Genomic DNA, 25,063 nt, shown 5'->3' with positions numbered 1-25,063 from the left:
GCCCGTCCGGTTTCGGCGGCGGCGCGGGCGGAGAACCCGCAAGAACGAGTCCGGGCAGCAGCGGGAGCCACAAACACAGATCTTTAATGCGCTCAGACCGCGGGAGAACAGCACAGGCACGTACAGGCACCCCGAGCGCGCGCCCGCCGCCCCCCGCGCCCCACACGGAGGTTACAAAAACAACACGTGAAACCGCGGAATTAATTGTAAAAACGGACAGGGAGGGGGGCATGCACTAGGGACCGACACCGGGGGAGCACCGCGGCGGAGCCGGAGCCGCGTTCGGGGGTAAGGAGAGAATGGAGGGACGGGGGAGCGCCGGCCGGAGCCCGGGCCTGGGCACGGCGATGAACGGCGGCGATTCACCGCCTCACCGAGCCAACGAGCAGCCCGCGCCTCGGCGGCTGCCAGCGCCTTCGCACGCACCATCCCCACAAAATGCCGAGCCCGGGGGGCGCGGCTGGGGTGGCACAGCCCGGCGCCCCCCTGCCCTCGTGGGAAGCAAACCGAGGTCCAAATCAGCGGGGCGGCGGGCTCCCAGCGCGTGGGGACACGGCTGGAGCCCCTCTCGCAGGAGGGGCACGGGCTCCATCCCGAGGCACCTCTGCCCCTCGGCACATTCTGCCTCACCGGCCTTGGAAAACGCACCAACGCTTTCGGCTGCAGGTCAGAAAGCGCCGCGGGGAAGCTCTGACGGCAGAGTGCACAGTAAATAGGCAGATGAGCTGTGGCTGTGCAGCCAGGCTTGCCCCTGCTTTGCTCACACCAACTCAACTGTCTGAACTGTAAAGGTACTAAAAGCAGACTTGAGCCCAGCTTAGAAACATGTTTCAGCTCATCTGGTCATACTCAATGACAAACAGCTTTCAGAATAGATCAGGGCCAAATTTTACCTTTTTTGCCTTAGCTGGGCAAGTGAGGCAACTCTCAAGTGCTGGAGACATAAAAATGAGGTGGCTAAGTACTAAAAGGAATTTAAAAAAAAATCTGATTTTTTTTTAACATATATAAACAGAAGGAAAAAATATAATTGAGAACCAGTGCTACTGGTGTGCTCACAGAGGGTCAGGTGGGTTTTTTGGAAAGGGCTGAAGCGTTACAAAGGTCAGGGCAGCTCAGGGCTCCAGGCACAGCGTGGCCCCGACCACTGCACTCGCTGCGTCAGGACAAACACGGGGTGTCCACGCTGGCCTGGACTGAAAACCATCCATCCAGATTTATTTATTCCTACTAAAACAAAATCCTGTTAAACAGTACGTAACTCTTGTGTCTCTACAAACTCACAGCTATCTGCCAAACAATAAAAATCCCAAACTACAAAAGATGAGTTGTATTCAGTAAATATAAATGGGAAATTTAGGCTTTGTGTAGAATGTTTATCAGACTATTTACAGTGCAACACAGATCATTTGAGTTCAGATCTCGCCAGCTTCTCTCTCTTCTGACCTCTTGGAACGAGATTTGCCATTTGTGCTCTCGTGCCGCCTCTCAGAAGAGCTCTTCTCTTTCCTCTCTCTGTCTCGGGACTTTTCTCTTGAAGATCGATCTCTAGAAGATCTGGAGTACAAAGTAAACCATTGCTATCAGCTTCACAACTAAAAATTGTCAAATACCCACCAAGCAACATCTTTCCCTAGCAGGGCTGTGGATGCAAGTTCCCTACAGGAATGTGCCTGGGTACTGCCCCACAGGAGTGGGTCCCCCACGACAGCAGCTCTAGGCCCTCGGCGAGGTTTCCGTGCACAGCACAGCCTTTGTTCCTCCTTCCTCTGAGCGATCCTTTCAAGCTGTTGCCACAGGGGCTCTCTCAGGTCTTTCCTGTGCCCCTTATTATTTTTCCGGGCCATCCTGAAGTGCCTAGCATTTCTTCCTCGTCTCTGACTCAGCTCAGCTCATGGCTTCCAGAGCAGTTTATCATTACACCCTAAGCTACTGGCTTTCTGCTCAACTGCTTTAAATACCAACTGGATTCTTTGCTGGCTCAGCCCTGGGCTTCTCACTTTGCATCCTGACAAATGCTGGCTTTGGCTGCATCCTGGGTTCAAAGTCAGGATGATACAGATTTATATTCACAGCCCACAGCACATCTTTTCACAGCCACAGATTTTCAGCAGCGCTTCCCTGTGTCAGCTCACGCAGAATTAAACAGGAGGCTTCACGTTAGGTCTAATCTGAAAGGCTGCTTCTTGTGTGACTCCTGCCAGCTTAGGGAATAGCAGGATTCAAAAGGAGCTGACCCTGAGGGAGCTCAGAGGCTCCTACATTTTACTTCAAGGCTCAGTACACAGGGTTTTTTTACAGTCACAACAGAAGGTACCTTGGAGGTTCCACTTTCATTCTCGTCGATTTTAAGGCTTGAAAATACTGCAGAACTGATACAAAACCCAACAGCTATTTCCTTTTCATTAAACTGTGTCGTTTGACATCAGTCTGATGACATTAACTCTCTACCTTTTCCACAACAATGCCTGCTGCCTGCAGACCTCCTACCCTCAGCTCTCCAGATCCTGTGACACTCTCCATTTCTTTCAGCAAGTGAGACCTCAGCCCAGCAGAACCTGAGGGCAGATTTCATTACCTTTCAAGGTGAAAACAGAAGCTACTCTCTTTCAAGAAACAGGGTTTTGCTGTTTGTTCTCTTGTTTTTGTTATGTTTTTTTAAACTGATCCTGACCTGTCCCCAGCTCTCAGTAATTTTGTGCAGGTGTGTCAGCTGGCCAATCCCCCTGCAATCTCAATGGGCTCGTTTGGATGTGTTCAAGGGTTCCGAAGTAATCCCTTACCTGCTCTTTAGTAATAGTTATTACAGGATCTTCCTCACTTCCTAATTGTCCAAACTTCTTTTCTTTATTTTTCATGTTCAAGACAGATTTAAAAAAGCACTTTAGTATCTCAGCCATTGGAGAATCAACAGTATTTACACCCCCCCTCAATTATTAACAGATTTTTTTTTCAGACCATTATTTTCCCTCCCCTTCACCAGGTATCTTACCCCTTAGCTAAACTGACACAAGACACACAACAATAGGTTTGTTTCTAGAATTGTACTTGAGTGCTGGTGCCTTATCAGGTGACAGTGCTAAAGCACTCCCCTATTAACCAGGAGGCTTTAAAAAAAATCCAGATCTAACCTCAGCAAGCACCTGGAGGCAGACTTGCTCCTGGGCTTAGAAGGGCTGTAAGGGAACACAATGATTCCAGGCAATTTTTCTAATATCCTACACACACTTGCCAACACAGAGGCTGTTTTGCTGAATTTCAGAAAAAACTTTAAGCCATTCTTTGCACTATAGTGCTTCTCCTCAGAGACAGAAGAATGGTATACTCCTCCTGTATTTCTTTTTCAGGAGGCAAAAGTGCTGATTCCTAAAGAATTCTCTCTCAAGCAGCCTTCTAACAGAAGACTCCCCCCAGATCTCAAATCACAGACTCCTTCCCAATGCCAGCACTAAGAGAAGGAATCTGGGAAGCAGAAAATAACTACAGAAGTGCAACATCCTAACTGCCTCTCAGGTACTTGGCTTTTACAGGCCCAGGGAAGCTCAGTTAGCTCAGGCAGGCTTTGTGCTGCTTCCCATCCAAGGAGCACCTCAAGGCTTAGCACTGCAGATCAGGGAATCTGTTCTATCTCCTAGACTCTCAGCTGGGATCTTGCTGTAGAGCTGCTGCCCTCACATGAGGCCACTGGGGAATCCTGCTTTGGCCCAGGAGCTGGCCCAGGCCAGCACAGCTGCTCTGGAGAACCCTGCCACGCTCCTGCTCGCTCTACAGGCCAGGGAGGTCACTGTGAGCCAAGGACTCCCCTTTCCAGAAGCACTCCTGTCGGGAATACTTACTTGTGTTTTGAACTCCTGTCTCTGGAGCCCCGGCGGTGACCTCTGCTGTGGCTGCGGGAACGGCTCCGGTGGCGCCTGTGCCGGTCCCGGGAGCGGGAGCGAGACTTCCGCCGGTCCCGGGAGGCTGATCTGGAGCGTCTCCGCCTTCGCTCCCGAGACCGTGATCTGGAGGGAACACAGACTGCCTCAGTGCCTCACATCTGCACCCTGAGCTACCTCTCAGCCTCTCCTGAGTAACAAATACCCAGAGCATCAACACAGTCCAGCCCCTGCCCCCCACATCCCTGCCCACACCCTCAGAGTGGGTGGCTGGCTGCCTCCTCCCGGGCCTTGTGCTACCAACAAAATGCCAGTGGGTTATTCAGTTTGCTGGAAAGCTTATAGAGAAAGCTCCCACCATTATTGTAAGCATGTGGCAAGGGCCAGAGCAGAGCTTACAACCCTGCATTGCTCACAAGTGAGGCCCATGTAAGTAGAAGAGAGGCCAAAGGAAGTGCCCTGTGAAACTACCATAACCCTAAGAGAATCTTCCTTGTGAAAGTCCAGCACTTTGGAAGCAGATTTATTTCACCCTGCTCTAAAAATAAGAAAGATGCCAAAGGAAAGCAGTAGGCAGGGAGATCTCCAGGTCCATTACCACAGAGAATGTTGCCATAGCATTAAGGCAAGCTCTTCCCAGAGATGTGGGGGTTTTAATCTCAAATCTCTGTATTTTCACATCTGAGGTTTTATATATACTTCAGATATTACAATCATGGAAGTATATCAGATGTTTATTGAAAGAGGCCTTGAGGACATCATGGGCTCACGCTGGACTACACAGAGCCCATCCTGGCCAAGCTACTCAGCACCTGCTCTACAGCCCCACGAGCCACACCAAGCTGAGCAGCACCACTGAGGTACCCATACTGCACTTCCCATCTCTTTCAGGAAGCAAACCAGACACTGAGGCACTGAGTGAATTCCATTGGTGAGACCCAGGAAAAACCTCAGTAGCTAGAGAGAAACGCAAATGGGCATTTGGGAGAAGTGCAGAACTGGACACTCACCTTCGACGATCTCTATTTCTTGATCCAGACCTAGAAAGGAGAGGAGAGTTAAGTGAGAGAAGTTATGATACAGCCTGTGGATTTTCAATAGGAAAATTCATCTACCCTGGCAGCTCTTCACAGGAATAATCAATACCTCAAGTGATATATTATTAAAAAAAAAAAAAAAAAGCTTCCAAATAAAACATTTAGTTAGCATCAATTTTAGGAGCAAGAATTTATCAAAATCTGGAAAACCTGAATTTCTGCACACTGAGCTTCCTGTCACTACAGAAAAGGTCTAGAAACCAGATACAATTAATAAAGCACCCCAATGAACCTTTCCAACTACTCTTCTGTGCATATTTGTTACATACTTTTTACTCCCTGCAGTCTAACACCAACTGGATCAACTCTAACATTTTCAAGAAGTGCCACTCTCCAATCAGAAAGACAATGGCAGTTTTCTGATTTTGGTTCCTTTGAGGCAGTTGCATGCTAAAGGGGTTTTAATAAAGAAAAAACAGTCTTTTCTCACTCCTTGTATTTGTTTACCAAACATTAGAAGGAAATTTGCATCAATAATTTTTCCCTTTTGGGAAAGATAACTAGGAAAAAAGAGGGGACAAAGCCACAAGAGAAGAACTACTACTGACAAGTGACAGAGATAAACTGAAAATCCTTAGAAAGCACTTGAGAAGAATAATCCAGGCCTTGCTATCCTTTCTCACATTCCACAAGCTTCAGAGCTCATGTGTGACACTCTGAGCTTACTGCTGTCAGCATTAGCTCCTGACAGTTTGTAAATAACAACGGCAGAATTCTTTCAACTTCAGCAGCACCATTACTCAGCACCACTTAAAATACCTCTGCACATGGAAGCTGCACCCTCCCTCATCCTCTGTGGCCACATTTCAGAGCCAGCAGAACATCACACGCTGTCTGAACAGTCTTGTTTTGCTTTAATTAAGAAGTGGCTCCTCTCCCTGTTTAGTGACTTAGAGACTCACTCCTGTAACTGCTCCCCACTGCACACAGACTCACACACAGGTTCCATTTACATCCCACAGAGCTGTTCTGGCACCCTGACAAGAATTTAAGAAGCAATAGAGAAGCATCTGTTTTAATAACATTATTTAAAACCATGCCTGGATAAGACAAGATTAAGAAAATCTACATGCACTGACATTTCTTCAGCGAAACGGGATTGTTCAGTCATGGTAGAATGTTAAAAAAGCCCCCAGATTTAGAAAGGAATTCAGGTAAGGACTGTAAACAAAGTGGAGCTCAACTTGGAGTCTGCAAATGGAACATGCACTGTGGCAACACACATGACCAGCTGAAGGAAAAGCTGATAAACCAGGAGAGCAAGGCAGTAACCACACACCTCCATTGCCACGTAACAGAACCTGACAGAGCTGCAGGACCTCCTGTAGATACCTGGCAGGCAGCTGGATTTTTTGGTGGTTGTAATTACTCCAAGTTCTTACTGTTCTTTTTCCTCCTGATCACTTTAATCTGAACCACCAGTGCACACATCCACAAAAGCCTTTCCACATCCCCTGAAAAGCCTGGCTGCCCTTCCATGCCTATCATCCAAGCAGGGGTATGCACAAAAAACATCTGATAATCACTCCCTAGAACCAAACTTGAGAATTCAGGAAGTATCCAACAAAACAGCATTGTCCTTACTAGCCCGAATCATTGTACAGCAGGAGACAAAGAAGACTGCTTTCCATAGGAGCAAGAGGACTGAGCAAGTCTATTTTATTTATTTTTTCCTCCTTTTTTGTCCCTGTATCACAGAGACTTTCTGCTCAGTTTCATAACCTGTCTTTTGTCCAGCTTAACACCAAGGAAATCCATTTGGCCCCTCCACCAGACTTGTTTGCTGGTGTATTCTGGAAGCAAACACTGAGGTCTGCACTTCCCAGCATGCCACTTCTCCACACCATTCCATTCTCAGGAGGTTACTGGGTACCCAACAGCCACCAGCAATGTCACACAGGACTTGTGTTTATTACCACTAGGGTGGTAATCCAGTTCACTCATTCCTATGTGGAATCACAGTTTATTGCCAAATTAATTACAGCTGTGAGAGGCAGCGTTTCACAAGGGAATCCACAGGTTTGGAGGCGTGTCACAGTGCCTGTCAGTCACTAAAGACTCCCAAAGTCAAGCCATACTCTTTCTCTTACTGAAGTAACACCATGAAGGTGCTGTATACAAGGACATGACAAGAAGAGTTCTGAAGGAAACATGTTTCTTGTGGTTCCTCTTACTCTTTCTCTTACTGAAGTAATACCATGAAGGTGCTGTATACAAGGACATGACAAGAAAGAGTTCTGAAGGAAACATGTTTCTTGTGGTTCCTCAAAGCACCAAGCTCTAGATAAGAGAGGCTGGCTGGAAGGTGGTAGACATCACCAATTAGTTTTTGATGGAAAAATGCCTCTGTGAACATGGTGTGCACAGCTCCCAGCAGATAAGTGACTGAGAAATCTGGACTCTAACCTCAGTTCTGACACTGAGTGTCCACTGGGAGAACTACTGTCCTCTCTCAGGTCAAGTTCTCATTTTGGAGAGACAGCTGATGTATGTGCCTCTTCTGTATGGCTCTCCTGACTCCCTCATAACAACTTCTCCTGTGGAGCACACAGGTGCCTCTGCACAGAGCCAGAGCAAAGGCCAGCCACAGTCTCTAAGTACTGTCACATAAGGAAACAAACAGGAACCCAGACTTTAAGCCAGCTTCATGCAATTCTTAAAGCTTTCCTATTTTAAGCCTTAAATAAACATTCAAAAGCAGCTTTCAAACCCCCTCATCAGATGCATCCACATATGGACTACCTATGAACACAAGAGGCTCTTTAGCTCTCAAGAACTGAGGGCTTGAGGTTTTGTTTTTTTTTTTTTTAAACATTAAAACAAAACGACAGGCACACCACAGGAGGAGGAAAACCAGCATTTTGAGAAGATGTGGATCAACAAAAAGATCCAGAGGGTTCTTCCTGAACAACTCTGTTGAGCAATTTTGACAGAGAAATGACCTCCAGGAAGAAGATGCACCATGGAGACAAACTGAGTCCATGTTAGGCAGGGTCCTGCTGTGGGTCTGCCATGAAGCAGCTGCATGAGAAGGCACTTCCCATTTCACTTCCACATCTCCGACCACAGCAGCAGCAACAGCAGTCCCTTTTGCTAACTCCTGCACTGGAAAGCTACTTCCAGATCCTGCAGCTCCCAAACTCAACTGCATTACAGTTGCATGGATAACAAAGTTGTGAGGCTCTCCATGATGTGCTACAGTTCCACAGAAAGCTGTAGCATGAACTGCTCCTCCATATCACACCAGGCAATCCCCAGAGAAAACTCACATTAAACACCCTCACTGGAGTTATGCATAACATGCATAAAATCATATGGATAATGAACAACAGTTTGGGGCTCTCATCTTCATAATACACTAAAATCACCATGCTGCTTCATGCTGGTATTTGTCAGCAATTCCAGCAATGTATAGCCAGAGCCAGCACCATCTTAGAGTACACTGCAGTTATAAATCTCATATTCCTCAGACAAAGTCACTCTTCAGCTGACTCTGAGTTTCAAAAATAGCTCTGCACAGGCAGCAAGGTTGGGGTCTTTTTGATGCAAGAAGTACACGAGGAGAAACAGGGAGATGCTGTGACAATCAGAACAGCATTCCTACCCAGCCACTTCCTCTGCCTGACCCCTGCAAATAACCACCCTCCCCACACCAGGCTGCCTAACTGAGCTGTTTACATACAAGATACCTCTTCAGTTTAAGTACAGAAGAAATCTTTTTTTTTTCCAGTTCAAAATCTTCTGCAAGATGCAGAAGAGCTTGTCCTGAGAACACCAATGTTCCAGCCCCTCCCACTGCTCAGGAATTACAGACATCTGAGCAGAAGGTGACACACATAGCTACAACCACCAGAAACAGCCACTCCTTGGGATCCTTCAGATTCCTTAGGAAATGCTTGCCAAAACACCTCACTTATTGTAGAAAAGTTACATGCAGTCCACTATTTGGCATATGGACACCAGTCTGTTGACACCCCCAAGTCTCCAAGCAGTGAGGAGAACTGTCCAGGGAATTTCTGCATCACTACTGCCTTTTGAGCAAGCCTAGTCCTCACTCATCTTAAACTTTCCCACTCAGGTGCTCTGGATGAGGGTATTTTATCCAGATTCAGATTCCCTAAAACAGGGATTAGACCAATATAGGCCTGAAGACTACAGGGAACTCCCACCTTTCAGACACACGGCGAAGGTCAAAATACATGTACAATCACTCTGAGATGGAGGAGTGGAGGATTTGTGCATTGTTTTCATCTTTAACTGAATCCCAAGATGCTCACACAGCATCTGGAGCACATCCAACAGCCACTCCAGAAGCAGATGCTGAACTCCTGCAGTGCTCATATACAAGGAATCAGATACTTCTAAACTTCACAGGCCAGTTCCCAGGTCCCACTCACCGTCTGCCCATCCTCTCCTCTCGTTCTCTCTCCTCTCTCCGTCTCAAACGATCCTGGTTTCTCTTCTCTTGCTTTTCTGCCACTGTTTTCTAGGGGAAAAAAATAAATCCACATCAAATTTCAGCCATACAGTAACAGCCATTATTTACAGTCAGGTCAGTAACAGGTCAGATCTGCAGGAAGACCATTCCAATAGCAAGACAAAGAACCACTGCACTGCATTTTATGTGCTGAGTTAAGATCTCTATCAAGGTTCTCATTTTTCTCAGTTGAGGCACTGGCCTCAATGCACTGTGAGTGAGGCACAGGAATCACAACTCTTACTCAGCTAAAGGTCTCTGCAAGCAAGGCCAATACCACAACCCATTCTGAACCATTTCAGAAAACTCCTAATGGCTTCAGCTAGACAAGATCTTTTCACTGACAGAACCATGTGAAACTTCAGTGCTAACATTTCATTAAAGGTTTCAAAGTAAAAAAAAAAAAAAAAAAAACAAGAGTAACAAGAGTAACAAATTTTCATGTTAATGAGAATGACTGTACCAAAGCTCCAAGGAATAAATTATAGCAGTGCTCTGGTTTGACTGATTCTGAGGGTACATATTTAGTTACCCAGAAAAGACAGAAGAGAACCCAAGACAAGGCTAAACAAAGCTCTGTTTGATGCTTTAGGGATTCTGCAGTTGGAAATTTCTGAGCTTTTACAAGCCCTCTGCAAAGAATTCTGTATTAATTTAATAGAAGTGTTCAAGGTCTTCAGAAGTACAAAGAGAAGGTTTAAAACAGAGAGGATTACCCTCAGCTGATCCAGTTTCTCACGAATCTGAATGAAACCCAAGTGTAATTTGCCTCCAAAGTGGTCAGCAAGACGCCGGTCGTTGTCATGGAGACCCAGATATGCTGAACAGACTTCACACACACGCAGCTTCTGCTGCTGGAAACTGGATGCAGGCATTGAATTTCGGTATTCTTCCTACAGGAAGGCAAGAAAGCCCACACAAATGTCAGGGAACTCGTACATAGGCACAACCCTCCGGGGAAACCCCTGCAAAGAATTGCTTTGAAGAATCAAAACCCACCCTCACACAAAGGAGGTGCCACATAAATGCTTTGTGGGCACTGCTAACCCAACAGTCTATCCCTGCAAGGGACTGGTGACCAAATATTTCAGAGGATGAAGCCCTCCCCACCCCAGTCAGCTCCCTGCACTAGATAAAAGTTTCTAAAAATCTTTTCATCCACCACACCACACTGCCACCTGTTTGCTGGCACATGGCTGGAACTGCAAAAGGAGGTGCTGGCACACAGGAAGAGGCAGAAACCACCCAGCCTAGCCCAGGCTCCTGTGATAACCCAGAGGAGAGCCAACACTGTACCTCTGCCTCTTTCTTTTTCGCTCGGACTTTCTCCACTTCCATCAGGATCTTTTGAGACTCATCAACATTTCCTTCAGCTCCCAGCTGTTCAGCTTTAGCTAGGAGTTTTCCAATATCTTCATTCAGCTCATGGACTTTCTCTGCCTGAAGAGAATAGTTAGTTTTTAGTAAGACAAAAATGTGATAAAGCTTGCAGGACAACTTTTCTTTTTTTTAAAGAAATACTGTGTAATGAAATCTGTTGTTGGAAGATGGCCATGAATCTCTGAAAGTCTCCAACAAAAGGGACTGGTGGACCAACTTCAACACAGTCACAGACACGTGGCAAAGAGAGAAACTGGATGTGGAGAGATCATGATCTGCCAGTCATTTCTGGCTTACAGGTCAGCATAGAGGCCACAAAATCAGCTTCAGAAAGGTCTTGTATTGGCCCAATTAGGCGAGTTCCCAAAAAGGAAACTCCATGAGCATTTGTTAAATGAAACAAAAACCATGGGATGATGGACTTACTATTCTAAATCATTATGGTAAGATTTCATAGCATGGGGAAGAAACCAATATGCTTTACTTCCATGCTAAAGCAATGTCTTTTAGAGTCCATGGTGTTCTTTAAGTTTGTCTCCAGAATGGCCAGAGCAGCCATTTGAGGAGGATGACTGGAATCCCCAAATCCTCTGTGGAGCCTAACTCCCCAGTATCACTGGTGTCAGAGAAACAGAGCACCAGGGCTCCCACCGAGACTTTCAGAACCAATATTTAGTGAGAGGCCAATACCTTTGCAGACACTTCAGCACTGATCTCTTCCTGTGTCTCAGCCAGGCGTTTCTTGGCCAGTTCTGTTCTCCTGTCACACTCTGCAATGAAGGATTCCAGGTGATCCATCGCCTGCATGATCAGACAAAGAATTATGAATGAAGCTGCTCTCCGTGCCAGATGCAGCTTTGACAGTCAAAGCTGCAATTCTGTATAATGCACAAACAACCTCAAGAACAGATGCTTTGAGAAAAAACCCAAATGACACTTAGCAGAACAAGTTACATTTGACCCCTGCCCTGTAAACCTGACCCAGTTCCTCTACTCTGACACATCAACACAGCTTTGCACTAGAACTTCCTTCCTGTGCAGGAGCAACAGGCACAAAGACAAAAGCACTGGAATAACATGAAAAGGAAAGACAGAATTGTGCTTCCCCTTGATCTGTTCCATCACAGAAATATTAAATGAAAGCTAAATCTGACAAAAGTTAAACTACTGAGCAGAAGGCTTTTAATATTAAATCTCTTTCTGGGACAGGGAACCAGGTTACAAGAATCTGTTACAGAGCAGCAGGTGTAGGATCCAAGGAATGCCAAGGAGCCTCCCAACTAGCTGGGCTAATGGGGTGGCAAAGGCCATAATTACTTCTGCATTCTCCAGTCAGCAGTCAGGCTGACATTCAGGAAGGGGCTGCATTCTGGATAGGTAACACATCAAGCAACATGATGAGCTGAAATGGCCACTGAGTTTTAGTGTTTAGCCCAGTAACTTCAAGAAGCAGTTTCCCCAAAAGTAACTAAAATTCCTCCATACTTACATCCAGCTCAAAAAACAGGTCTCTCTCTTTACTTGCAATCTCATAATCTGCTCGCAGAGCCAAGTCATGGATCTTTGTACATTCTCCCAGGTCCATTCGCTGTTAGAAGAAAAAGGAGACCCACATAAGAACCCTCCATTACAGCAACAGGCAGCAGATGTCTCTTGCCAACTGCATCATATCAAAATAAAGTATTTTCATGAAAAGCAGCTTTCTCTTAACCTCTCAGTACCAGAACCAGCCAGAAGAACCGCATGCTTGCCAGAACTTGTTTTGTAGATGTTCTGGGAACATTAAAACAGCCCAAATGCTTTAAGTCCAGTCCAACTCCTGCTTTAAGTCCCAGGACAGCCTCAGAAATGGCTGGGAGGGAGGTGGGTACCCTTCAACAGGCACCAACTGCAAATGCCTCCTGTCCTGGAGCCACAGCCCAGGAAAACATACCTGCACCCTGATAAAGCTCCTCTGGAAATGCACTTCTGTGTCAGGATGAGCCCAAGTAACATATGATATACCAAATTGTAGGATACACACAGAATGCTTCCTATCAACAACAAAAGGACTTAAAAGGATTAAGGGCTACAGCCAGCAGAAATGCACAACCCCACACTCAGCAACAACAGACAGACTGTGTTAATTCCACAGCCAGACCCTTCCCACATCCAGCTGCAGCCTGGAATTTGAAAACCTGCCCAGCAAAGCAAAGTCCTACACATAAGCCCATTTAATGAGAGACCTAAGAGCATCTCCCTTCCCAGAAAGCTGCCCTTCCCTCCCACTGCACTCCATGCTATTTGAATTTGTTATTTTTTCTCACACCTAGTAGTTAACAGCCACATGAATCCAAGTCAATTACGCTCTCAAGACATGGAAGATGCATTTCAACATTATCAACTTGTAACAAAGAATCTTATTCTAAGAATAGAAAAAGAAAATGACATTTTGAAATCCAAAATAATAAAAGCCCTAATTGTGAGCCACTGTAGGAATGGCAGGGTACATGTCATTGCATGAGGGAACACCCCAACCCACCACCCTCTTCTCACTCTCACCACCAGTCCCCAGGAGCCCAAACCTCAACATGCACAACAAGTGTCAACTCAGTGAACTGCAGAGAAAGCTGAACTGGGATAACACTGAATTCCTGTGGAATATCACAAACTAAAGCTGGGGATGCTTTCATGAAATAATGCACTCAGACAGCAGTGTTTAGAATGTAGCAAAGCAACTAAAGCAAACTCTACCAGTTTATGCTCAGGTTTTCAGCAGGTGCCTATTACTGGATTTTCTCTTCTAAAAAAAGGAAAAAAAATACAGATGAATTGCCACTATTTAGCCTTCCTCATTTTGCTCAGATTTACCAGAACCAGGAGGCCACAGGCAGCAGACTATAGAAACAGACACTGCATCCAGAATGCTCCTGCTGAGCTCTCTAATGATACAAATGTAATGCCTACAAAAAAAGCATGTTGGTACTTTTAGAGCTTGATCATGTTCAACTTCAGGCAAGCCACTTCAAAGAATGCTAGAGAGTTACTGTTATTTTACCACAAAAATAACTTTCTATGATGTGACACATCTTTCATTCTTCTGGTCATTCTACTGAGAACACTTTCCAGGATAGGGAGAAAATAATGGTATTGGATGTGATTGTCACACATTATAAATATTCTTATCTGAGCTCTTCCTTCAAGCTGAGCCACTAACCCCACTTCAGAGAAGAAGCTCTCACCACTTTAGAACAGCCAACAATGCTTGTTCTGAAGCTCCCTATTCCTCTCCCTGCTTGTTAACAGGCAACAAATCCCTCGGCTTTCCTCAGGGAAGAACATTCAGTTCTCACTAGTTTATAAACCTCAGATCATCCTCCATGTCCTTTGAGATGCTCAAGTGCAAGGAAACTTCCCCAGGTATTGCTCACTCAGGGTAAGACCACCAGCCCTTCTGCCTGAAAGCCTCCTCTCATCCCAAGGAGGGCTGTCATAGAACACTCACCCCTTCCACAGAGATCAGGACCTGCTCCAGTCAACACTGGCTGGTTTATAACACAGGTATGTGAGACAGGCAACCAGCAGAGCCCGAGCAAAGACTTAACTCCACATACACACAAAGACTGAAGACATTTAGATGTCACTGATAATTAGTCCTGCTCACCTTTGCTGAGAAATCCACATTCTGAAGTATCTCTTATGATCTCCACTGAACTGGCAACTCACCCCAAAATGAAATTTCCACAAAGATGCTTTAACAGTGATCAGAGATGTAGAGTTTCACCCAAGTGAAAAAGGAAAGCACAAACCCCCCTCTCAACCCACAAAGAACAATTCTAGAACCTACAGATTTCAACTCATCTTCCCCAGCAGGGGACACAATTAATTCTCTGGATGTAATTTCCAAAGTATGTTCAATCTGGGCAGCTTTGAGGCTCATCTGTCCATCTCTTACTGGAGCTGAAATTCAGGAGAATTGCCAGCTGATGCCATCTCTCAATGTGCTACAATACTTTCACTGACAGAAATATGCTTACCATGAGCTGCAGAGAGAACTCAGCACTCACCACAAACGAGGTGGTGACAAGGGCCCTGGTAACAGCCCACAGGCTCACTGAACCAACTCCTGTTCTCCCAGAATGTTCCTCCTTACCCACAGAGACCAAAGAGAACCACTGTAGGTTATTTAGTGGCAAGTTTAGACAAGTTTCTGGGGCCAAAAAGAGAATCACAGGAACAAACCAACTTAAAATGACAACTCTTACCATCAGGAACACTCGTGCACCTCAACAAAGCAAACATCAACAGGACTCCTGCAGCTCTCAGGAATATTCCAGAGCTTTGCTTACAGTCTGGACTCCTTTTCTTACTCTGCTCCTGAAGGTCAGTGAGTGGGATTTCATCACATTTCACTGAGCACAGCTCCCTGCTTGCTTTCAATCAGCTTCCCACTAAGGAATATCTGTACACATGAAGGATGCAGCAGTAACAATGCCTTAGGGGAGGACACAACACAGCAAGCACCAAAAGGCTTGGAGCATCTGTTGGAAGTTTCCAAGAGGTCCAAGGTCCCGATTTCTGCAGTACTACACCCAGAAATGGATTATGCCCCACCCAGCTGAGACAGATTCACCCATACAGCTCTTCCTTAGCAGAGCTCTGTAAAGTACCAGTGAAGCTGCCTAAGATCACGAGGGAAAACGGCACATTCCAGCTAAGTTTCACTCTGTACTGCCAGCAGTGACAGCTGAAATGCTCTTCCTGCTCTGGACATCACATGTTCTTTCAACACAGATCTGCAGCACCAACACTTGCTCTGGCCCCCAGTAACCTGCTGACAGAGGTGTAGAACTGCACACCCACTTCGAGGCTACCACACAAGCATGTGAGTGAGCCACAAGATCACTTGTGCAGGAGCAGTCTTTCTTCCCGCTCCTGCAGCTTCTGAGCACAACTTCCACAGCGAGAGGGAAAGGACAACTCAATCAAGACAAGTTAAAACAGAAACAGAAGAAACAAATTCCTCAAGGTGCTTCTCTGGCCCAGGAGACTCACAACCCACCTGAAACACTTCAGACTTCCTCCACGCTTTGGCACCAGCTCACACACATCACTTCTGCTGAACTACCCCTTCAACTCACCATTTACTCTCTTTCTGAAAACCTACCAGAAGAGGTAGAAGGCAGCCTTCATCTTCAAAAGATCCTTTGGGCCCCAAAAAAACTGTTCTAGAATCTCGTGCCAAAAAACATACCCTGACCACAGTGACCTATACAAAGGATGGAAGTTTAAAATTCTGAAATGGAAGTGAAGTCATATGGAGGCTGATGGAACAATCGCTGCAAAACACATCTGAGCTTCAAATTAATTTCAAAAAACAGAGGTACAGAGATTGGTATTCAGCTTTTCCAATCTTATTCTGCAAAGGCAGCCACCGAGAAGCTAAAGTCTGAGTGCTCAGAGCAGAGGCAGCTTTTGCTACAACTCCTTCTACCAGTGCTGCCACACTGCTGCTATGGCAGTGACACAAGCAGGGGCAGCAGTGCCAGCCCTCCCTTTGCTGGAGACCCACTGTGCCAGCCAGCTCCCTAATGAGCAGCAGGAAGGGCTATAAATAACCACAGCTTCTTTCAACGATCTGGCTAAGTGGACAGACACTGTGAATTGCCACAGTATTTCATGCAAACAACAAGAGCCAAGATGGATTTCAAACATCCATATTCACCTCCATCCTGTGACTGCTGCACAACGCTGGTGACAAAAGACACAGTTTTCTTTCCACAGTCAGGCTGCAGCTTTCATCTGGGAGCCTCAAATGAACACTTCCTTCACAAGAGCTCACAGTTAAAGCCCACATCACCTTCTGCTCCCAGAGGTAGCACGTGAGCCAAACCTTTGAACACTGGCCAGCTCTGTTCCCACAGGCAGCAGCAAAGGAGCTGAGACAACTGTCTGAAACCAGTCGGGCAGAGTGACACAAACAACCAAGCAGCTCAAACAACCAACACTCAGCCAGAGATGTGACCTGCCATCATCACCACAATAACAATAGAAAAGCTGCTCTTCCATCAGGGCTGGGGAAAGGAGACTGAAAATCTCCAAGGATTAGTGCAGCTGCTAAGAAAACACTTGCTAACCTGAACATGCAGCAGTGAACCAGGGCAGCAGCCGAGCTACAGGTTTGGAACCACCAGAGGACAAGTTGCAAGTTCTGACTACCTTAAACTGTTAAAACAGAAATAATTTTGCAACTTCCCACAGGATTGTGAAAGAAAAAGCATTTCAGGTGAATTCTGAGAGCTCTTAGTTTGGTTTTTTGTTTGTTTCTGGTTTTTGTTTTTTTTTGAGAAGTGAGAGCAGTTCCATACATGGGTCACAGGAGGTGGAATTAGGATTGTGACTGCTCTCTGAGAACAGAAAACCTGATCTCTCCTAGAAGACACCCACCCTGCATAGACAAGAGTTGTACCAACATCCTCCTCACCAGAATCCCTTATTCCAGAGGCCATACTTACAGTTCCAGCCAGGATATCATGGGGACAGCAATCCAGAAGGTGACTCTTGCACACACGATCGTCTGTAAACTTCACCCTTTGTCTGGTTTCATCTCCTGAAATTTATGTGTGATTTAAATAAGGAGACATTAGAACACCAAGAGAACACAGGCATCAGCATGAACATTTCATCTCAATATGCAGATTAAAATATTTGGTGCTCCTGCTCCCCAAAATTACTTAAAAAAAAAAAAAAAAAAAAAAAAAAAGCTTAGAGGACAACAGGATATTCTGGAACACTTATAATTGGCAACAAACACTATTTTAGCATTTATTCATCCAGGACACCATGTTAAACACAGTGCTGGCGAGCCAAGCAATGTCCAAGGCCTGTCATCCACATAAAGAAGCAGCACAGCCAGAGGAGAAAAGGAGACAGGCAGGCTGGCTCCCAGCCAAAACCTGTTATTTTTTTTCCACCCTCTCTTTTTCTTACTGTGAAGAAGGGGCAGGAGATACCAAACCCCACACTATCAGATCACAAAAGAGGGCTGTGCTGGGCAAAATTTATAGACAACTGCTCTTTGCTCAGGCACTAATTGAACCATCAGTCCGGCTGGTTTGGAAGCCAGCTATGCAGGGTGTGCTCTCCCAGGCCCTGCAAGGAAGGAGCTGGCAGGTCCTGGCCTGGAACTCACCACGTGCTCCCCACCCACAGCCCACCCTCAGAGGACATTTTACACTCAGGAGCCACTTAAACGAGACAATATCAGAAAAGCAAAAAAGTAAATAATAAAAAAAGAAACAAAGTTAGTCAATACACACTGCGAGCTCCAACACATACTATACCCATCTGCATTCTTCAAGACCTCAGCTGCAGAATTTTATGCCCATTGTTGAAAAGTTTTAAAGGAAAAGCTTTCTTGCCCACACCTGCAGTAAGGAAGTCAGGGGAATGATACATAAAAGTAAAGGCAAAGTGGTAATGGTATGTGACAATTTTAAAGCTCATCTGTGCATATGACACAGGTATGTGTAATACTAAAGTATGAATATAGTTTAGGATTCACAAGCATCCAGGAATAATGTTGTGTCTACTGATTTTTTTTCTTTTTTTTTTCTTTCTAAGCTACACTTTTAAAGTTACTTGTGAAAAAAAAGCAAACACTTTTTTTTTTGTTATAACAGCTTTAAAAATTGGTTGTGACTCACGGCTCGATGAACATGAGGCTTTTCTGCAACTCCCTTGCAGATTGATGTAGGCAGGCAAAGATACACTGAACCTTTATAAATAAAATAGAGGGGCCACAATTGTTCAGTTTGTATGAAATAAAAATATGGGAAGCAATTCAATAGCAACTCAATACACAGAGAAAGAAAAGCACTTATTCACTTACGAAACAAAGTGCAAAGTGCCTGGACAGCCCTGTTAACGTGCCAAAGGGAATTTAAGTACCCAACGAGTCGCAGAAGGGAGACACAAACCGCAGCGGGACCGTATTTTGCACGGGCTGTCACATTTCTCGTCTCGGACAGCACCCGGCGCGGCCGGCGCTGCAGGCACACCTACCTACGCGCCTCTGGACGTGCGGGCACGGAGCCGGCCCCACGCCTGCCGCCGGCAGCCGGGGCCCGGAGCGGCGGGGCGGCGCCGGGCGCTCTGCGGGGCCGGGGGCGCGGCGGGATCACCGCCGGCCGGGCGCGGGCCCTCCGGGCTCCCTCCGCCCCGAGCGCGGACGGGCCCGGGCCGCTCCGCCGCCCCGAGGCTGGAGCCGGGCGGGCGGGGGCGGATCGCGCCGCAGGTCCGGAGCGGCGGCAGCTGCCGGGCCGGGCCGGGCCGGGCCGGGCCTCGCGCGGTGAGGCGGCCACCAGGCCGCGGCGTTTCCTGCAGGCCCCGCCCGCCCCTACTCACCGTCCCGGGCCGTGCCCATGAGCTGGTCCAGCAGGGCCCGCATCTGTGCCTGAGCCGACATGGCGGGGCCGGTCCGGAGGCGGCGGCTCCGACCGAGACCGGGACCGGGGCCTGGGGCGGTGGCGGCTCAGCGGCCTCAGCAGCGGCGACGCGCGGCGAGCGCTGAGCGGAAGCGGCCCCGCCCTGCGCCGCGCTGCATGACGGGAAGGGTAGTCCGCCAGGGGGCGGGGTCCGAGGGGCGGGGCTGAGGGGGGCGAGACTGGTGGGCGTGGTCCGAGAGGAGCAGCGATGATGTCAGAGGGGCGTGGCCGTGCCGAAGGGGCGGTGATGTCAGAGGGGCGTGGCCGTGCCGAAGGGGCGGTGATGTCAGAGGGGCGTGGCTGTTCGAGGGGCGTGGTCGGGCCGAAGGGGCGGTGATGTCAGAGGGGCGTGGCTGTCAGAGGGGCGTGGCCGTGCCGAAGGGGCGGTGATGTCAGAGGGGCGTGGCTGTCTGAGGGGCGTGGCCGTGCCGAAGGGGCGGTGATGTCCGAGGGGCGCGGTCGGGCCGAGGGGCGGCCGGGGATGGTTCCGGACCCCAGCGCCGCCGTGGCCGCCGCCCCGGGGCTCGCCGGGCGTGGCCGTAGCAGCCAGGCCGCAGCGGCGCCCCGGGGACAGGCCCGGAGCAGGCCCGGGCTGCGCTGGCTGCCGTCCTCACCGCGCTGTGGCAGCTCGGGGCCAACGTGGGGAATGTGGGGCAAGGAAAGCCCCTGCCGGGGTGGGGGGCGATAGCACGCATGGCCGGGGCAGGCGGAAGCACCAGCAGGCAGGGTGGGCGCACGGGCAAGAGGACGAACCCCCCTGCACACGGGTAGAGCGCGGAGAGGACCGAGGACAGGACAGGACTGGACGGTCCGTGGCTGCTCTCCCAGCTGCTGGGAGGAGGATGAGACCGTGGTTTTGCAGGAGCTTGGGCTGTTGCGGAGCTTTGCCGTGTGCTGCGTTCCCTGCCTGGCTTTCTGAGCTCAGGCTCCAGCTCGCACCGCCCCCATGAGTTTTATCTCTTGTCTCCACCTCGAGCTCCCGGCCCGGGCTGCTCTCTGGATGCTCCCCGTGCCGGAGAAATCCCCCCCGCTCTCTTTAGTGCCACAGGGCTCCAAAGGCAGCGAGGGTTAGAGCCGGAGCGCTGCTGCAGGATGCTGCGTTTGCCATAGCCATGCCTGGCTTTCCGCAGCTTTGAAGCTCCCTTGGCTTTCAGGGAAAGGCAGCGTGAGCCAGCCCTGGGCAGGGCTGCGCCGCCACCCCGCTCCGGTGCAGCATCCCGGCCGAGCAGAATCAGCCTCACCTCGGAGTGGGGTCTGCGACCTCCCTGCTCGTCTGCGGGGGTCTCTGCAGACAGGAGACCCCTTCCCTGTGGGACAGGAGATCCTCATGCCCGGCCCTGGCAAAGTTTGGAGCAGGGATGGCCACCCTGGCCACTCGAGTGGGTGCAAAGCCACATGCCCAAGGCTGCTGCAGGAGCAGCGGCGTTGCCTGTCCCTGCTGCTTGTCCTTGGTCCTGCTGAGCCCTGGGTGTGCCTTAAGTTCGTGATTCCTTCCCACAGAGGACAGGCACCTCATGACTCCCAACTCCGTGAGCCAGCAGCCAAGTCATGTGCTCTCCACACCTTGTCCCACACCTGGACCTGCTCGCCAGCATGGCCAGACCCTTCCCACCTGGCCAAAGGGTCAGTGCAGCCCTTTCCTCTGGCCGGACTGACCCCGAGGCTGTGGGAGCTCTCCCCATCTCCTGCACTGCGGGAAGAGGGCCTGGGGCAGAGGTGGCTGGGGGCGGCAGAGGAAGCCGCCTCTCCCCGGGGATCCTGCGAGGGGTGGGGATCAGGGTGGCTGTCCACTAGCAATGCCAAGCTGTGCCAATGCCGAGCCGTGCCGGGCGGGTGGGTGACAATGGGTGACGTCAGGGAGCAGACCGAAGGGTGCCCGTGGCTAATCAGCTCCCATCCGCCGTGTTTGCCCAGCACTGCCCGGGTGGCTGCTGCTCCCGCCCCGCTTCGCCGCTGTGAGTGTTTGGAGAGAGGAGAGGGAGCTCTGCGGAGCCGGTGCCCAGCCCTGCCCCTGCAGGGAGCCCCAGGGCTGCCGGCCCGGGGAGCGGGTGGGTGACACCAGGCTGGGACACTCCCCTCGCCAGTGCCGCACCCTGCCCGGAGCTGGGGACCCCATCTCAGCACTGCAGACACCTCAGAACACGGTGCTCAGGGCAGGGAGCAGGGAGGGCTCCGAGGGAGAAACTAGGAGCTGTGGTCACCCCAAAAACAGGAGAGCAGGGCAGCTCTGGAGCACGGCTGTGGCTGTCCCCAAGCCCAGTGGCCAGTGTCCCACTCCCTGAGTGTCCCCAACACTTATGATGGGGTCTGGTGCTGTGTCAGGCCCCTGCCATCCCCTCAGCTGTCAGGGACAGGCTCTCCTGTGTCCTCTGGCCATCCTGTGGCCCCGGCCACGCTGCATCCCCAGCCATCTGTGTCCCCTGGCCCTGTTCTGTGCTGCCCCAGATGACCCCGCTGGCACATCCTGCTGCCAGGGCAGAAATGGCACCTCTGGCACAGCCTGTCTGGGACCTGAGCTGATTGCCATTGTCCCTGTCCTCACAGGGGAGCCACGGGCCATAGCGTGGGGTGAAAATGGTCCAGGTCTGTCCCCACTGGCCCAGACACTCTCCACATGGTATGTCCACCTTTGCATCCACAGGTTCCAAAACCCCTCCCAGGCCTGGCTGGGGAGCCCAACATCCATCTCAAAGGGGCACAAGGCTGGAGATGAGTGGTCTGAACCTGCATGAGGGTGGTGCAGCACCTGGGGGTACCCACGGAAAGGCTTTGCCCACTGCAGCGGCAGCCCCTGTTTGCAGAGGCATGGCTCGATACGCAGTATGTTCTTCAGAAGATCCCTACTCCAGGAGTCAAAATAGCATGAAATTTAATTTTACGCCTATTTGACAAAGCTTGATTTCACCTCCAATCAGCAGGGAGATAAGAGCCCTCGGCACAAGTGTGCGGGCAGTTTGGCAGCTGGGGCTGCCGATTTAATAGGTGAATTTACAGGGACAACACTTGAAAATCCCCTGGCGAGTGAACCATTAAGGTGAGCCCTGCCTTCCGTCCCTGCGTCCCTCCCCGCGCCGCTCTCCCGTTGCTGGGTGCTAAAGCAAACCCCAGCTCTGTTTACCGAGTCTACTATTACAATACGGCTACCAAATATTTGCCAGCCGTCAGCTCGCTGCTCCGCTATAAATACTTCAGGCCCAGGTGGAGGGACGGGCAGGGGGAGCGGCGCGGGAGCCTATGCATGGCCGGGCGGCAGCGCCAAGGTGAGTGCAGAACCGCGGCCCGGGCGATGTCCTCCTGTCCCGGGGTTTCTCCGGCTGAGGAAGGCGCCAGGGCAGGCTGTAGTGGCCCCGCTCCCCCCTCCCCGCAGCCCACAGGTGAGGCTGAGACCCCACAGCCCACCCCGGGGCAGCACCGGGGGTACCGCGGTGGGGATGGCACAAAGAGGGACACGCAGGGATGGCAAGGACGATCTTAGGCTGGGTGCAGGTCCCGGCACCATGCTTGGTGTGCCAGGGGCAGGACTGGTTCCTCAGGATTTGATCCTGCCCTGAGACCCTCTCAGCATGGCCAGGGGTGTCCTGCAGCAAGGCAGGGCTGGGGACCCTTCAGCAAGGTAGCAGGAGCTAGAAAGGGGCCACATCCAGCTCAGCAAAACCCAGCTGTGGTCAGAGCCCACCCAGGCAGAGCAGGGCAGAGCAGGGAGGCGGTGGGTTTGCTCTGTCACCGGGAAACCCAAGGGGCCATTGTGTGGGCAGGGCATGGGGCTCTGTGGCACTGAGCTGCAGGGCGGGTGCTGAGCCCCCATTCACCTCCATGCACAGCCCCGGGGCGAAGGGGAACATCCCTCTGCCCCACAGCTCTGGAAAACATCCCCACCGCCCTGCATCCCATGACTTGGTGTAGACATCCATGTCCCACAGATCAGTGTAAACAGGCTTGCTGCCCCACGTCCCATGACTTAGGGACATTCCCATTGTCCCACACCCCATGGCTTGATGGGGACATCCCTGTTGCTTGATGTCCCAGGGCTCAGTTAGAATATCCCCACTGTCCCGTGTCCTGTTGCTTGTAGGGGAATGGCATCTCTGCTATTCCATGTCCCACGACTCAGGGTTATGCTTCCACTGCCCCATATCCCATGTTTTGGTGGGGACACCCCCGCTGCCTGCTGTCCCAGGGCTGAGTGGGGATGTCCCAGGGGGAATACCCCCACTGCCCTCTTTCCCACAGCTTGGTGGGTACAATCCCACACCCCATTATTTATGGGGGACATCCCTGCTGCCCTGTGGCCCCACCTTGGCCATGGCATGGCACAACATGGTCCCCTGCCCTCTCAGGGCTGCTGGGCAGTGGGTCAGGGTTGGTGCCAGGGTGTGTCACCCTGACCCCGCTGTCCCTGCCCGCAGGGTGACTCCTGGGGGTGCCTCTGAGCGCTGACATGGCTGCGGGTGTCATCCAGCCCCTGGCCGAGCTGCGGCTGCCCTCGCCCTTCCCGCACGGCCTCCTGCTGCCCACGCACCCTGAGCCCGACTTCCCCGGCCTCTCCGAGGAGGAGGAAGAGGAGGAAGAAGAGGAGGAAGAGGAGGAGGACGTGGAAGCAGTGGAGGAGAGTGTGAGGCCGGAGCTGGCCAGTGTCTCCAGCACTGCCGAGACCACCCTGCGTCTCCTCAAGTTTTCGGAGCTCATCAGCTGCGACATCCAGCGCTACTTTGGGCGGCGGGGCCGGGAGGAGGCCGCCAGCAGCTGCCCCGTGCCCCAGGACTGCGGCTCGCCCCAGAGCGCTGAGGCTGTGCCCGAGGTCGCGGCCCCGGGGGCCACGCACAGGCTGGGGCCGCTGGCCGAGCTCTTTGAGTACGGCGTGCACCGGTGCCTGCCCGCACGGGCGGCCGGCGGCAAGACACAGCGGCTGGAGAGGAAGTACGGCCACATCACCCCCATGCACCGCAGAAAGCTGCCGCCCTCCTTCTGGAAAGAGCCAGGCCCAGGCCCCGCCAGCCTCCTCCACACTGGCACCCCTGACTTCAGCGACCTCCTGGCCAACTGGACAGTGGAGCCAGGGCCAGAGCTGCCAGGCACTGGGCGGGAGCTGCTGGCTCGCCCGGGGCTGGAGGCAGAGCCCTTTGCTGGGCTGTGACCCCACTGTGGCCCCGGGGGCCCTGGTCCTGCCACGTGCCACCCAGTTAATGATAAACCTGGTGGCCCCAGTGCCAGCACCGGGGCACTCGGAGATGCCGGGTCAAAGCTGGTGATGGGACGAGTGAATAAATGACTCCCGCCAGGCACCAGCGTGTGCGGCGTCCTTTGCCACCCGCCACTGTGGTATCCCTGCTGCCAGAGACAAAGGGCCACGGCTTGGCATGACCCTCGGGGGCTGCTGGCAGCAGCGGGAAGAGCAGGGAAGCGCGGTGCCGGCAGGAGCCAGCAGCCCGTGTTTACTCTGCGGCCCAAGTCGGAGGATCCCATCCCCTTATCTCGGCCGCGCCGGGGCAAAGGGCGACACGGGGCCTCATAAAGCACCCGGCTGTCAGCACGCAGGGGGGACCCAGCACTGCCCTGGGGACCCTCTGTGCCCCAGGGTAGGGCCAGGGATCTGGACCCACACAGGAGAGCAGGGCGGGCTCTTCCCCACAGCTGGACCTGGCTGTTACCAGGGCCCAGCTGAGGCATCCTCTGCTTTGTGGTGGCTTTGTGTTGGTGTTGAAAGGGAAAAGAACCCGGGAAGGGGCAGCCACCCCCTGCCTTGAGCCCAGGATGCAGCCGCCCCCACCC

At 51.0% G+C, this 25,063-nt stretch overlaps 2 protein-coding genes across 4 annotated transcripts; one reads left to right on the top strand and one right to left on the bottom strand.

Annotated features, from left to right (window-relative positions):
* Nucleotides 1-65: 65 nt before the first annotated feature.
* On the bottom strand, nt 66-19,415 carry LUC7L (LUC7 like). Of its 3 annotated transcripts, none has more exons than XM_068206612.1 (11): nt 19,215-19,415; nt 18,515-18,585; nt 17,324-17,418; nt 12,319-12,417; nt 11,520-11,630; nt 10,746-10,889; nt 10,166-10,342; nt 9,370-9,458; nt 4,886-4,915; nt 3,837-4,001; nt 66-1,557 (listed from the first exon to the last, which is right to left on the bottom strand). In XM_068206612.1, the coding sequence occupies exons 4-11, from the start codon at nt 12,412-12,414 to the stop codon at nt 1,416-1,418; spliced, it is 954 nt and encodes a 317-aa protein (XP_068062713.1). In that variant the 5' UTR covers nt 12,415-12,417; nt 17,324-17,418; nt 18,515-18,585; nt 19,215-19,415; the 3' UTR covers nt 66-1,415. The 3 variants fall into 3 exon arrangements, with proteins under 3 accessions (XP_068062713.1, XP_068062712.1, XP_068062710.1); XM_068206611.1 differs by lacking the exon at nt 18,515-18,585 and adding an exon at nt 2,784-2,845 and having other exon boundaries at nt 19,215-19,405; XM_068206609.1 differs by lacking the exon at nt 18,515-18,585 and having other exon boundaries at nt 19,215-19,405.
* A 4,247-nt stretch (nt 19,416-23,662) lies between these two features.
* Nucleotides 23,663-24,576, top strand: PERCC1 (proline and glutamate rich with coiled coil 1). Its single transcript, XM_068206597.1, has one exon. The coding sequence runs from the start codon at nt 23,733-23,735 to the stop codon at nt 24,426-24,428; it is 696 nt and encodes a 231-aa protein (XP_068062698.1). The 5' UTR covers nt 23,663-23,732; the 3' UTR covers nt 24,429-24,576.
* Nucleotides 24,577-25,063: the final 487 nt, after the last annotated feature.

The sequence above is a fragment of the Anomalospiza imberbis genome, chromosome 16, assembly GCF_031753505.1.
Source record: "Anomalospiza imberbis isolate Cuckoo-Finch-1a 21T00152 chromosome 16, ASM3175350v1, whole genome shotgun sequence".
Classification (NCBI taxonomy): Eukaryota; Metazoa; Chordata; class Aves; order Passeriformes; family Viduidae; genus Anomalospiza; species Anomalospiza imberbis.
Note: the sequence above shows the minus strand (reverse complement) of the source record. Positions and strands in the feature narration are given on the sequence as shown.

What these genes read in the sequence shown, in the direction of transcription:
- LUC7L (XM_068206609.1), bottom strand. Translation starts at nt 19,275, where the DNA reads ATGTCGGCTCAGGCACAGATGCGGGCCCTGCTGGACCAGCTCATGGGC. An exon ending in GAGGAGAGGATGGGCAGACG is followed by an intron (nt 4,916 to 9,369) that starts GTGAGTGGGACC and finishes TCTCCTTTCTAG; the next exon opens with GTCTGGATCAAGAAATAGAG. An exon ending in AGAAATAGAGATCGTCGAAG is followed by an intron (nt 4,002 to 4,885) that starts GTGAGTGTCCAG and finishes TGTTCCCTCCAG; the next exon opens with ATCACGGTCTCGGGAGCGAA.
- PERCC1 (XM_068206597.1), top strand. Translation starts at nt 23,733, where the DNA reads ATGGCTGCGGGTGTCATCCAGCCCCTGGCCGAGCTGCGGCTGCCCTCG.